General features: G+C 41.2%; 1 protein-coding gene across 1 annotated transcript; it reads right to left on the bottom strand.

Annotated features, from left to right (window-relative positions):
- Positions 1-619: 619 nt before the first annotated feature.
- CUNH3orf52 (chromosome unknown C3orf52 homolog) lies at positions 620-12,070 on the bottom strand. The gene is made up of 6 exons (XM_061350629.1): positions 10,993-12,070; positions 7,264-7,387; positions 6,552-6,685; positions 5,570-5,640; positions 3,508-3,707; positions 620-2,474 (listed from the first exon to the last, which is right to left on the bottom strand). Coding segments are annotated over exons 1-6 (699 nt in total). The 5' UTR covers positions 11,161-12,070; the 3' UTR covers positions 620-2,472.
- Between the last annotated feature and the right edge of the window lie 823 nt (positions 12,071-12,893).

Genomic DNA, 12,893 nt, shown 5'->3' with positions numbered 1-12,893 from the left:
CCTCCTGATAGCCCACCACCCTTCTGTAAGCAGCATTTCTTGACATGCACACGGGACTGAAACCAGGTATTCAAATATTAACCAGAGCCCATACACTGATTGTACATACAGCCTCTGTTCTTGCTTCAGCATGACTTTTTGCTGCCTTCCATATTTATATTAAAACACTTTGAAAGAAAATGTTGATCAGATTTCCTGATTCTAAACCTTGTATGTAAGTGATTGCTGGCTGCAGCCCTGGCTTCATGGTGTAGCACCTTTGTGATTCCCACCTGCAGTGCCTGTGCTGAGGGGGTAGTCCCACAGGTGAATGGCTGCATGCAGCAGTGGTAAGACACACTGCTAGCATGATGCATGCAGCACTGTACAGCTACTGCGGGCTGTCATAAGGGGCAGATGAATCTGCCCCACACTGGTATTGCCTGCTGTGACCACACAGATGACTGCTTGCCATGGGATGCTAAAGGGCTGATTGTATACTCCACAAGCTGGATTACCAAAACTATTTTTTCCTTTTCAACAGTGTCTCACTTGTCTGAAGTGTTACCCACACTCCTTCTAAATGAAATTAACATTAAGCATTTACACAAAACACTTCTATTGAGGAATTCTTGGCTTCTCCTTTTGTCTGTTAACTCTTAATTCCCATAGGGATATCACCATAAAGAAGAAAAATCATTACATTAAAGTTCTTAGAAGCAGAATCAAGATTAAGATGCACCCAAGGGCAGGTTCAACAATGAGATCAAGCAGCATCACAAAGACAAGTTATTTCATCACTGCTGGTATTTTCATGACCTGGTGCTTTTGGGACAAATCATACAAACTATGAATTTCACCCTTCCCCAATGAAAAAAATCAGAAGGAACATCTCTTCTAGTTGTATGCTGCATATAATATTGCATCAAGAGAAATTATGGCTCTCACAACCAACACTACATCTTACATATCAACACGGGATCTGAATTAGCCACAGATATGAGAGCCATGTGAACTACTGATTTGGTCCAGGCTGTTTCCTAAGCTCAGTTAAAACTGAATCAATAACAAATACAGTTTTGAGTGTACAGCTCTTTCAGACAGATGCTTCATACAGCTATCAGCATTTGAAATTCCAATGGTTGTTTTCTAACTCAAACCGCTGAAAGGCTAAAGCTACCAAATAATGAAAACAATCACATTAAGAGTAAAAATAAATAGTTTAATGCATGGCAAAATTGTCAGATTGCTTCTTAAATAAACTGGTAATATTAGAAAAAAAAGACATATAATTTCCCATATTTCTTAGTATACAAAAGTTTTCTTAAAACAAATTTGTCTCTCCAATAGCACTAACGTTGATAATGGCTATAAACTAATGACAAGCAGCCATACTTTACTAACATGGTAGTGAATCCATTCCTTATAAAGTTAATGCTCTAATATTATCTAACATGTTAGATAAAACTAACCATTATTGGCTGTAACTCTCATGCCACGGTGGCCTACATGGTCTGTTTCAGCATCTTCCTCTTTGCATTGGCCTATCTGTCTCATCTGATCTGTTGTCAACAAGAAAAACTATTTGCTGCCTTATGAAGGCAAATATCTTGCACCTGTTCATTTTTATCCCCACTGCCGGGACAAGGCCTATAACTAATAATATTGACTAGTTTCTCTTTGAATTTACAAATATGGCTCAAATAGTTGTCTATTCTCTAGTACCACTAGCTAATTATTAAAACAAACTTAATCTGACCCTTGAAAGATTCCTATAGCATTCAGATGCATTAGTAATAAAGATGTATGTCTTACCAATGTTTGTTCCTTCATTGCTATTTAACATTACAGAAGAGAAAAATAGAACAGATACCACCTTATCCAGTAAGACTGTAGGATGAAGAAGGAGATGATGGGAACTGAAGGTCACTTAAGAAGATAGTGCAAAGGTCTTGTGTGCAATTAAAGAAAATAGTGTATTTAACTTTTCTGCTTGTTTTATGAGGAAAGAACAATGGGGAAACACAGCATATGTAGTTAGCACAGAAAAAAGTAACAGACATGAACATGGGTGGAAGTGATCATTAAGGATGAAGGTATGCAGATAATTTTGGATGAGACAAGTGAAGAAGCAATGAGCCATAGGCAAGACTGCTTTTTAAAGGTCATACAGGGAATCCAGATTCAATTTTAAGGTAAGACAAAGCAGAGGTTTCAAAGTCAACAGACCATACATGATTTTTGTAAGTGAAATGAGTTATTGAGATATCAGGACAACAAAAAAGGAGGAGGTAGTGGTGTTTTAGGAGTACAACACTGTTACAAATGTACTACATTTTCCATTTACAATACTGCATCACAGACAGTATGTGCAGGACAACATCTTTAGAAGTGTTTCTACTCATGAATAGCTCCCTATCCTCAGATTACTAACAGATAGGAGAAGCCCCTTCTTCTAAGCAGTGAGGACGATGAAGAGTCTTTCCATCTTTTCTCTGAAAAGGTAAAACAGTACAACATTAACATTAAAATGAAACTTTAGTTATATATTATAGCATATTCTTTCCTGTCTCTTTTACACTGCATTTTCTTTGAGTCCTGTCAACTATATAAGGAACAAAATGATACTGAAAATTGGAACTCATTGCTTCTTGTTCTGCTGACAAATCTTACTTATATAGAGTGTATGGTGATGTGCTAGCCAAGAACTGTTATAAAAGCACATTGGTCTGTCTCAGGAAGGTGGGGGTGGATGGAAGTATCTTCATGCTTTCAGTAAAATTGCAAAGAACATATGACTTTTATAGTGACATTTCAATCAAGACAACTGTAAAAGCATAGGGATCACTAGCTAGTTACTAGCAGTCGTTGGAACCACTACCTAGAAAACCTGGGAGAATGAACATTTGGTTCCTTTAAAAGGTATCTCTGTACACAATAATTAAAAAAATGAAATATTGAAAAGACAAAAATCAGGAGGCTTTTTCATCCTAGAAAAAAATAATCCTAAATTTGCTCCCAAATTACTTGTGCTGTCTTACTTGGGTTAAAATTAGTTCTATAAATGTTCAAATATGAATATAGAATCATCGAATAGTTAGGGTTGGAAAGGACCTTAAGACCATCCAGTTCCACCTCCCTGCCATAGGCAGGGACACCTCACACTAAACCATGTCAATATACAATAAGGAGAAACAGTTTTAATTAGGCTCTCTGTTCTGGTACACACATAGGAGATTTTCTGGTTTTAATTATTTTTATGTATAAAATGCAAAAGGAGATCTGAAAAGTGTGGTTGGAGTCTGTAGCCAATCAGTCTCATTATCACTCTCTCATCAGAGGACCAGTCAATTCAAGGTTATAAGCTGTGCATAACAAGACTTCCTTGAAACCCGAGTATTCCCAATTTTCTTAACACTGTTGTGCAAAATGCATTTACAAACAGATCCCAACATCTTCCTGAAGGATTTTCTTTCAAGTAAATAACTTCTACTCGTTGTAAGAAAACTGTCTCTTTAATGTACTCACATGTCAGTGTGAGAGAAGTCGGGTCAAACTTCAACTTGTTACATTCAGATGTCCCAGGATTAGAAATATCATCTTCATCATAGATATTTTGACGTAAAATGTTCTTTATAAAGTCTGGGTTCATTGTGTTTTCCATAAACCCCTCTGTTGGTGGTGGTACAGAGAACTCTAGCTGATAAAATACAGTGGAGTTTTCATTACTGAAAAACAAAGCCAAGTATCAATGCCTTCAAGTCCCCACTGGAACTTTCCTTTTTTTGACAAGACTGACTTTTTATATCAATGTTGGGGTGGATTTTTTATGTTTTATCTTATTCTAAAGAAAAGCATTATAAAAGAAAACTGCCAGAGATTCATTTCCTCCTCCCTCTGCCTTCTCAGAACAGCTCTTGACATTAACAGAAACTGGGAACATACTTGAAGCTAACCTTTCAAATAGACAGAGGTCATTTGGATCTGTGTTCTAACAGGGTGAGGTTTACAAAACCCATGCTTTACCAGTACATAATAATAACATATGTTGTGATATCTCAAGCATAGGTTAGCTGAGAACCTGTAGAAAGATTTGATCTCCCCCTAGCAGGACCTGGGACCACTCAGTTGTGCTCCTAACTCAGCTCTGGAGTGTGTTATGAGAACAACCAAACTCACATCCATCTCTGGAAATGGCATTGTTTGTGGCCTACCAAATCCACTGACTACAATTTGACGGTTACATTTTGTACTCACTGAATTTAAAACATAAAGAAGTATTTGTTTGGGTGGGAAAAGAAAAGGAGACACACAGGGAGACACGTGGGGAACAGAGGGGTGGAAGGACAGGGAGAGGTAAGCTAGTTGATATGTATGCAGAACTATAGCTTTGCATTTCATGGTCAAAATCATACTTTTTACCCCTAAGACTAAGGAGCTAGTCTCACTCAGTGAACAAGGCTGGCACGCCCGAGGCTGGCAGTGCAGGGGAGCACATTCCCCAAAGAGCCCTCAGGACTACCCCTTGCAGCATCCCAAGGGGACTCTTCCCCTGTCCTTGATCTCTTAAGGGCTTTGGGCCCTTTCTCTCGATTTCCTATTGTCTTTTTAATGCCTTCTGTAACAGTGCTTTTCCAGTAGTCCTTGGGGAACCTCTCCAACTGCCTTCCCTTGTCTTCCTGCTGTCTCTCCACAGCAGGACCATGCTGTAGCTGATCTTTCCAGCTGCCCTTTTCCTTTTGCTGCTCAGCCTCCCTCCTGTTGCAAATTTATGGTATCTCCATAGATCAAAACTTCGCAGTCTCAAGCACAGTAAACTTCTTAGCCTTCCTCCAGTCACAGTTTTTGCTCAGAGTAAGATCTTCCCTCTGTTCCAGTTTGAAGCTTTCTGCTGCCTATGCAAGGCAGGCTTGGATGCTTTCCCCTTCTTACCACTGCTACTCCTCTGGCTCTGTTAGGCTTTTGGTGCCTCAGGTTCTTCTTCATGTGTAAGCATCTCCCATTCAAGCTAGTCTAGACTACACTCTGCTACCTCCTCTGCCTCTCACTCCTGTTCCCCAGTCTCTCCAACATGCTGTTGCTTTTAGATTTGCTTCTCTGGTCCAGAATAAAGACAGGGGGAAAGTGATGCAAACAAACCAGTAACGCAGTATTACTGTTTGGGCTCTCACAACTTGTATGCCCACTGTTGCATTTAGCTCTTTTGGGAACAAAACTAGTTCAGCCCTCATCCCTCCCCATAAGCCCTATTTTATTTACTTGAGGCTATTTAAACTATGTCAATCCCAAATAATTCCAGCAACTCATTTTCCTTGTAATAAGTATCCTTGAATATTATTAAGGGCTGCACTTTGAACCAAAGACAGTAGAGGTGATGCTTAACAGTAAGAAAATGTTACTCTCATCATACATAATTAGCAGCACTTGCCATTTAAACCAGAGGATCCTTAGACTGTTTTTCACTACCTATGTAACTTCCCCCAGTCTGTTTTTCACAGCTTTAAATGTTGCACATATCCACATAGGCCCATGTATGTCTCATCAAAAGCCTGCATTTTTCAGATACCTCTGATGACAAGAAATTGCTTACCTGAAAGAAACCACCTGGGCTGACCTAAAGTAGCGTCCTAGAGCTGGAGATGAACTGTAGACATCTGTTAACTTGTAGGGAAAAAGGAAAAGAAAAAGAAGTTTCTTCCATTCACTGCCTTTCCTTCCTCCATAAAAGTGATACGGAAAATCATTCTTACAGGGTGCTTGAAGGGGCAGAAACACAGGTGCTGAAGGGTCAATAACAGCAAACCTCTGCCCTAGAAAAGGTACACCATCCCTTTAAGCTTGACAGACAAGTTAATCTGTGTGTTTGAGTGATTACTAGGTTGCCTTCACACAATGGAGGCACTCAGGGTGAACTAAACGTGTGTGCTCATGTTGCCTGGGCAATTTAGGTTGTTTGGCTGGGGTTTGTACTAGTACCAAAAGCCCTTCTATGATTACATGACAGAGGAAAGGGCCTCTCTACTGAGACTCCCTTTCCATGGTAAATCAAAATAAGCACTGCAGTGCCTGCTGAGCTTAACTCAGAGCTGTGATGGCCCAGTGGAAGCAGCAGCTATAAACCCAGGCTGCCACCATGTACTTACAGGAGGACAGGAAGATGCTAAACACAGTATTTTTAGTCCCATTTGGTTTAGATGACCTTCATCTAAAGGTCATCATCATTTAGATGACCTTAGGCCTCTCCTAACCTGAATTATTTGATTATTGTATGAAAAAGGTGAAGACTATGCCCCAGCCTTTAATCAAATTTGGGGGGAAAATAAGACACCTTTCTTTAAAAAAACCCTAACAAACCACAACCAAAACAGAACAAAAAACACTATAAACTGCTTGTGTGCTTAAAAGCAAACAGGTCTCTTTTTCTAGATGGGGACTTAAATTATGCTAGAAAAAGTACATCTCCTAACTTCTCGTGGGCTTGCAAATAGATAAATTGCTACACAGAGAAACAGAAACATTTTGAAAGGGAAAACCACTAAATGTATGTTGCAAGCACAATCATCAACACATACCTTCTTAGCAATGTCTTCAGAGAAAAGGCGTGGGAGGCCACACATTAATTCCAGTGTCCCCGAAAAACTGCGACAATTTCCACTATTTAGGAGTGCATCAGCATCCCAATAGTCATCCTCATCCGTGTAAACATCTAATATCCAAAAGGAGAAAGTGGAGGAAAACGTTCCAGTTAAAAGCAATATCAGAGAGAATAAATAACTTAATAAATAAATAAATCTCCTCTTGGCTTTCTCCCAGGTGGCTTCCTCACAGATTTCCTAAGTAATGACTGATTGGGAACGAAAGAATGTGCAAGTCACCTAAAGGAAAATGGAAGCACACGGAGCTCAACCACCAACTGCCATTAGCAAAAGTCCCATTAGGTTGTGAGCCTGACAGGCACTGACACCAGATAAGGGGACCTGAGCCCTCCATTGCACTTGTTGCAATGTTACAAGCATCATTTCCATCCTCATCCCAGACTCTGTTCCTGTAACATTTTCTCACTTAGCTACAAACTGGAATTGCATCGAATCGGGATGCGAGTTGCCTGCTGCCTGCTAAAATGGAAGTGTTTAGATCCACTACTCAACACACCACATTCTGCAGTCAGCATCCGGGTCCCTTCAGCAGTTCATGGAAGTTTAAAGGATGCTACCGTTCAATTAGTCTCAGATTGTGCATATTGTACATTTGTATTAGAGCATGAACTGAAAGTGAGATACTTACTAGAATAAAGAATTAGGCTGATGAGAATGACCAGGAAGAATACTAGAAAAATTGTAGCTATAACCATCCATAGTTTACACTTCCAGAAAACTACATTGCTACATGATCTCCAGTGACTTCTCTCCTAGTATAAAAGGAAAGAGCATATTGATTAATGAAATAAAGCAGGGAGAAAATATTGAAGCATTAATCTACTGTCACATTTAGAAGCAAACAGAACAAAACCCCAGACCCCACATAGATGGGACGCCTCACTGGTAAGCAATGCCCTACATCAGGGGTTTCCACCCTTAACTACTACCGCATGTGGGAATGTAGACCTGCAGAAGACAAAGAACATTCATAGGCATGATGTTACTTCATAGATGTAAGGTTTCCAACTCCTGAATTGCCCATAAGGCTGAGGTCCTATCAAGGTGCTGTCACATCTTCCAAGTGTTTTTTTCAGACTACTGGTGTGGTTTAATCCAATCTGGCAACTAAGTACCAACAGCTGCTTGCTCAATCCTCTCCCTTCCCACTTTCCCTGGTAGGGTGGGGAAGGAAATCAGAAAAAGGTAGAACTCATGGGTTGAGATAAGAATTAAAGAATGAAATAAAGTAACATATAATACTAATGAAAAATGAGAGAAGGAGGAATGAAACTCAATAAAATCAAGTGATACACAGTACGATTGGTTGCCACCAGCTGGCAAATGCACAGCTCATCCCCCATCCTGGAGGCTTCTGGTGTAGTTCATATCCTGAGCATGACATTTTATGGTATGGAACATCCCTTTGGTTGTTTCGGGTCAGCTGCCCTGGCTGTGATCTCTCATGGCTTCTTGTGCTCCTCCTCACTGGTGAAGCATGAGAGATTGCAAAGACCTTCACTAGGGTAAGTGCTGCTCAACAGCAACTAAAACATCAGTGTGTTACCAGCATTGCTTTCAGACTAAATCCAAAACACAGCATTGCAGCAGCTACTGGGAAGGAAAATAGCTATCCCAGCTCAAACCAGGACAACTACATCAATTTGATTGTAGATGATCCTTTTCATTTTTGCCACCTCTGACAACCAAAAAGATGCTGTGGAGGAATCTCCAGAATCATTCACCTCTGTGGTGTTGATGATACCAATCTGATTAGGTTCTGGATACAAGCAACCAAAGCTATTAATTAGATACTCTTGCATTAAAAACCACTGTAAAATAATTGAGACTTTCACAGTTGACTTCTCTTTTGTTCAGAAGATTGGAAACTTAAAGGCTATTGAGTGAGTTTATTACAAATCTCACCTGTTCTAGGAGACCATAAACTCTCTTAAAGCAGTTGTACATTCATTCACATTCATATGGGAGAAAAAGGACAGTACTTGCCTTTCATTTACTTTTTAATAAGACCACGGCAGAAATTAGTCTTTTAATTAGTTACCCCTAATTAGTAAGTACTGATTAATTAGTTAATAATTACTTATATTAAAAATTAATAGAAATTAAAAAGCTTAAGTGGGTATCTGAAGGGGGCTATAGGGATGCTGGGGAGGGACTCTTCATTAGGGACTGTAGTGATAGGACAAGGGATAACAGGCTCAAACTTAAACAGGGGAAGTTTAGATTGGATATGAGGAAGAAGTTCTTTGCTGTCAGGGTGGTGAGGCACTGGAATGGGTTGCCTTTCCAACCCTAACTATTCTATGATTCTGTGACATAGGAAATAAAACCGAACTCCAACTGTTTTGTTCCGCAGCCAGAAGACTGAAGGAAGAACACCAATCCACAAGTAGACCATGCTGCTTCTTCTTTTCCTCCTCCTCTCCATCCACCACACACCCAGCAGTAAACTGTGTCCTTTCTGACATCAGTAACAGGCAAGGAAAAGCACATGCTGTAGGTTGTCAGTGTCACACACGTGCAGGTTGGCAGGAGCCAGCTGCTGGCTGGAGACACTAACCAAGGTCACCTCCCTTTGCTTTTTCAGCTTCCTAAGAGCACAGTATAATATATAGCCCTTCACTGAATTTAACTAAAGCCCACCATCTGGCCTATAGCTTCTTTGGGGGTTGCGGATGAATAGGGAGAGAAAACAGACACCCACAGAAAGATCTTAGAGAGTCATTGATCCAGGAGCACAGGCAGAGAAAGGGAAAGCACTTTCTGCAGACATCCCTGCATGCAGAACTGCAAAGGCAGAATACAGTTTTCCTTACAGCATCCTTTCAGGTGTGATAGTGATTATGTATTGGTTTTAATATGATTTTTAAAATGTATTAGGAAAATAAACCTTCCATTTAGGAAAAAAGCTGTCAAATACCTGAAAAATTAAAAAGCCAGTAGCTACTGCTTAGGGTACCACTACAAAATCAGCCATGGCAATATCAGTTGAGACAGACAGCTATCAGACCCAGGTTTGGATTAAGTCACATATTTAGGCCACCACAAAATAATAATGATAGAATTCTTAAACACACATAACAAACTGGTTTGATCTCAAGCAAACATTCAGCTCCCTATCGCAGCACCTTCAGACATTGCCTGTATATATGGCAGGACTGTGGGGAAAGAGCAGCAGCAGAGAGAATCAGACTAGTCCTGATTAGCCTGCACATGAGCAGGAAGCAGAGCATGATAAACTTCCAGCAGTCCCTATAAGATAGGAAACCAATGGCCAGAATTAGCAGAAACAGAGCACAAATGAAAACTCAGTGCTGGGAAGGGGAAGGCTAAACAGGAACCTAAGGGTAAAGTTTCTCAAAATAGCTATATGGATCTGCCTCATCTCTGCTTTCCCTCCACCCTCTCCCATTCCTCTTTGCACCTCCCTAGAATTAATTTGACTCTGAACTAATTCAGTTTACCAGACCAGAGGAGAAGTAACCAGCCCCCAATATAATAGAGTAAATGGGATCTTTGCCTATCTGGCAGAATAAACCAACCTACAGCTATGATCAATGGGGCCCACACAAGGAAGCAGTTGTGGTTGCTCGGCTGGGAGCAGGAAGGGAGGAGTGGCATGACTAATACGGATGAGCTGTCTTGGAGGGCTCAGCCATCTCTACAGAAGAGTGGGAAACTTCTTAGCTCTGCCATAGACATGCTCTCTGCTGTAAGTGATGAGGATCATTGTACAGCAGTCACCTGTGAGCATAACCTGCCAGCATCAGTCTGCTCCATAGCTTCAAGCTGAATGCTGCGAGTTACCTCTGTGAGGGCTCACGTGCTGGTCTTTATAGAGGGCCTCAAAGCCTCAGTTCATACAAATCCATTATTGTTAGCAATTGCAAATGACTCAAAGGTAGAGAGAATCCCAGCATGGTTTGTTGCAGGACATCCTAGTCTTATTTGAGTAGTACTGCTCTCCCACTTGGTTTGATCTGGGAGAAAGCTTGTATTATAGTACAGCTTTCAGTTCTTGTCCTCTCTGGCTTTGAGCCCAATCCCACCAACAGCACGTGAAAAGAGAAAGCAAAACTCAGAGTACCAGTTACAACTTCATTTCCTAAAGTTCACAAACAGCCAAACACAAAAATTAAGAGGGGCTTGAATCCTATTCCTATATCAGAACACTGAACTGAGAAGAAGAAAGACGTCAAACAGGTTTTCAACCTTTACTTTCAAGTGAATAACCTTTCCCCCTCCCACAAACAACAAATTAAACCACCCCTACAAGATGTTCCTGCAAAGTGTCATTTCTCTTGCTGTGTGGTATTTTCTCAAGAGTAAGGATAAAAGGAACAAGTGAAATACCTACCTTTCTGGTTTGAGCGTTTGGAGGCTTGTCATGATCGACCTCACTTTCCTCTGCATTACCTTCTGTTAATTCAATGATCTCATGCTCCTGAATACAGCTTTGCCTTTTCATAGCCTCTGTCTCCGCACGAGGATCTCTGTCTCTGAAGCAAGCAAGAAGGCAACTCATTTCCTTCTGGTTTCAGCTGCAGTTATGATCAGTAACAATTTTTTGTATGAGGCTGGAGACAGTAAGAGGGAGAGTCTGGATAGGTTTCATGGGAGTGAGCTGAAAACACTGGTAAATAAGGGGAATTCCTTGGAAATGACGTCGTCTGCAGTAGCCACAGAGAAACGGGATGTGGAGGGAGTATCGATTTGCCTAGTCCTCAGAACTACACCTCTCAACTATGCAACACCAGGTTTTCCAGTTTGTCTACCTTATCACACCAGCCCTTGGCAAGCAGATGACTCAGCCTTCAGCTATGTTGTCATTTGCTGAGGCGGTTTTGAAGGAACCAGATTGCTTTCCCTGCCACTGTCAGCCAAAATGGTGAAATCCTATTGCTGTTATCCACAGAGCTAAACAAACAGATATGATTCTGAACAGCACAATCTGAGTAAAGGTTCACACAGCTTGTAGTCCGGTTAGGCTGTGAAGGGCACGTACGACATCCATCAGCACTTCTAATTTTAGTCTCTTTATAGTCGATAATGAAATGAATGCTACTGCCCTTTGTGCTGTGAATTGTCCACTCTTTAGCTGTTACGCAGGCTAAAATCATCTCTGGTGTAAAGAAATCATTCATGTCTACTCACATACTCCCCCACCAAAACCTGAGAAGCTGCTTCCATGTGAAAGCCAAAAGGGCAAATCTGAAGAAAAGAGGAAGACTACCTTCAATTTCAAACTACGGTCCATGAGACATGCTTTTATGAAGCAAGTCATGGTGTGAGTTGAGATCTGCTCTGCACTATGATGAACTCTCGTATGTTACTTCAAATCACAACTGGCTGCAGCCAGGGGCTGATTCCTCCCTTCCTTGCCCCCCTTCTCCCCCAGTCTCCTTCATCCTACCTCTTCTCACTTTTCCTGTTCTGACTCCATCCTCACGTTTCTTCTCCCCCCCCATGCCCCTCCTCTCTCCCCCTCTGGATAAAAAGGGTTGGGCAGGCAGCTGTAACTGCACTCGTGTTCACCCTCTTGCCCCAGCAGAGAGGATAATGCATTAAGAGGGAAACAAAGCCTCTGTGTCCAACTCCCTCCCCTGCTGGCTGAGTACCCATTCGTAACATTGCTCCTTTTTCATGCCAAATGCTGAGGATGCTTGCTTCATTCTCAACTCTTCATCCCCCTTTGCCTTCCTGAGCCAGATTTTCTCTTTGTGCAGCTCATCTAGCAACTGATGCCTGAAGCATTCCAAGGGGTTGCTTCCTGATGTCACATCACAGCCATCCAGGCAAAAGCACTCCACGAAGCCGAGTACAAGGTTTGGCTTCATTCACCAAACAAAACCTAATAGAAATTGCACAGCTCACCTTTTTGTTCTGGAGAATCCTTAAAACTCCAGAAGATGGAGGCTGAAGCTGAGCAGCCATCAAGATCAAAACATGTCTTCATCCACAAGCTTTTACTTGGAACATCTTCACTGGAAAAGCCTTTCCCTGCTCTTCTCAGTACTCCTGCTAGATGATGAGCTTCATTTATTTCATTTCCACTCACAGTAAAAAAACCTTACCTTCCTACTGAATTGTCTGAAACCAAACCAGTTTGTCTAAGTCACATGAGTTAATGATTATGGGTCTCGCTCTGCAAAAGCCAAAGTCCTTTTATTTACATCTGTGAAGGAGGTCCTTGAGTTTCTTCCATCTGGGTGATCAAGCTTCCACACTTGGTGCACTTCTTCTGTGTGAAGTACTGAC

The sequence above is a fragment of the Neopsephotus bourkii genome, unplaced genomic scaffold, assembly GCF_033783945.1.
Source record: "Neopsephotus bourkii isolate Nb327-2 ecotype Australia unplaced genomic scaffold, CSIRO-AGI_Nbou_v1 NB_532, whole genome shotgun sequence".
In the NCBI taxonomy this organism is placed as follows: domain Eukaryota; kingdom Metazoa; phylum Chordata; class Aves; order Psittaciformes; family Psittacidae; genus Neopsephotus; species Neopsephotus bourkii.
Note: the sequence above shows the minus strand (reverse complement) of the source record. Positions and strands in the feature narration are given on the sequence as shown.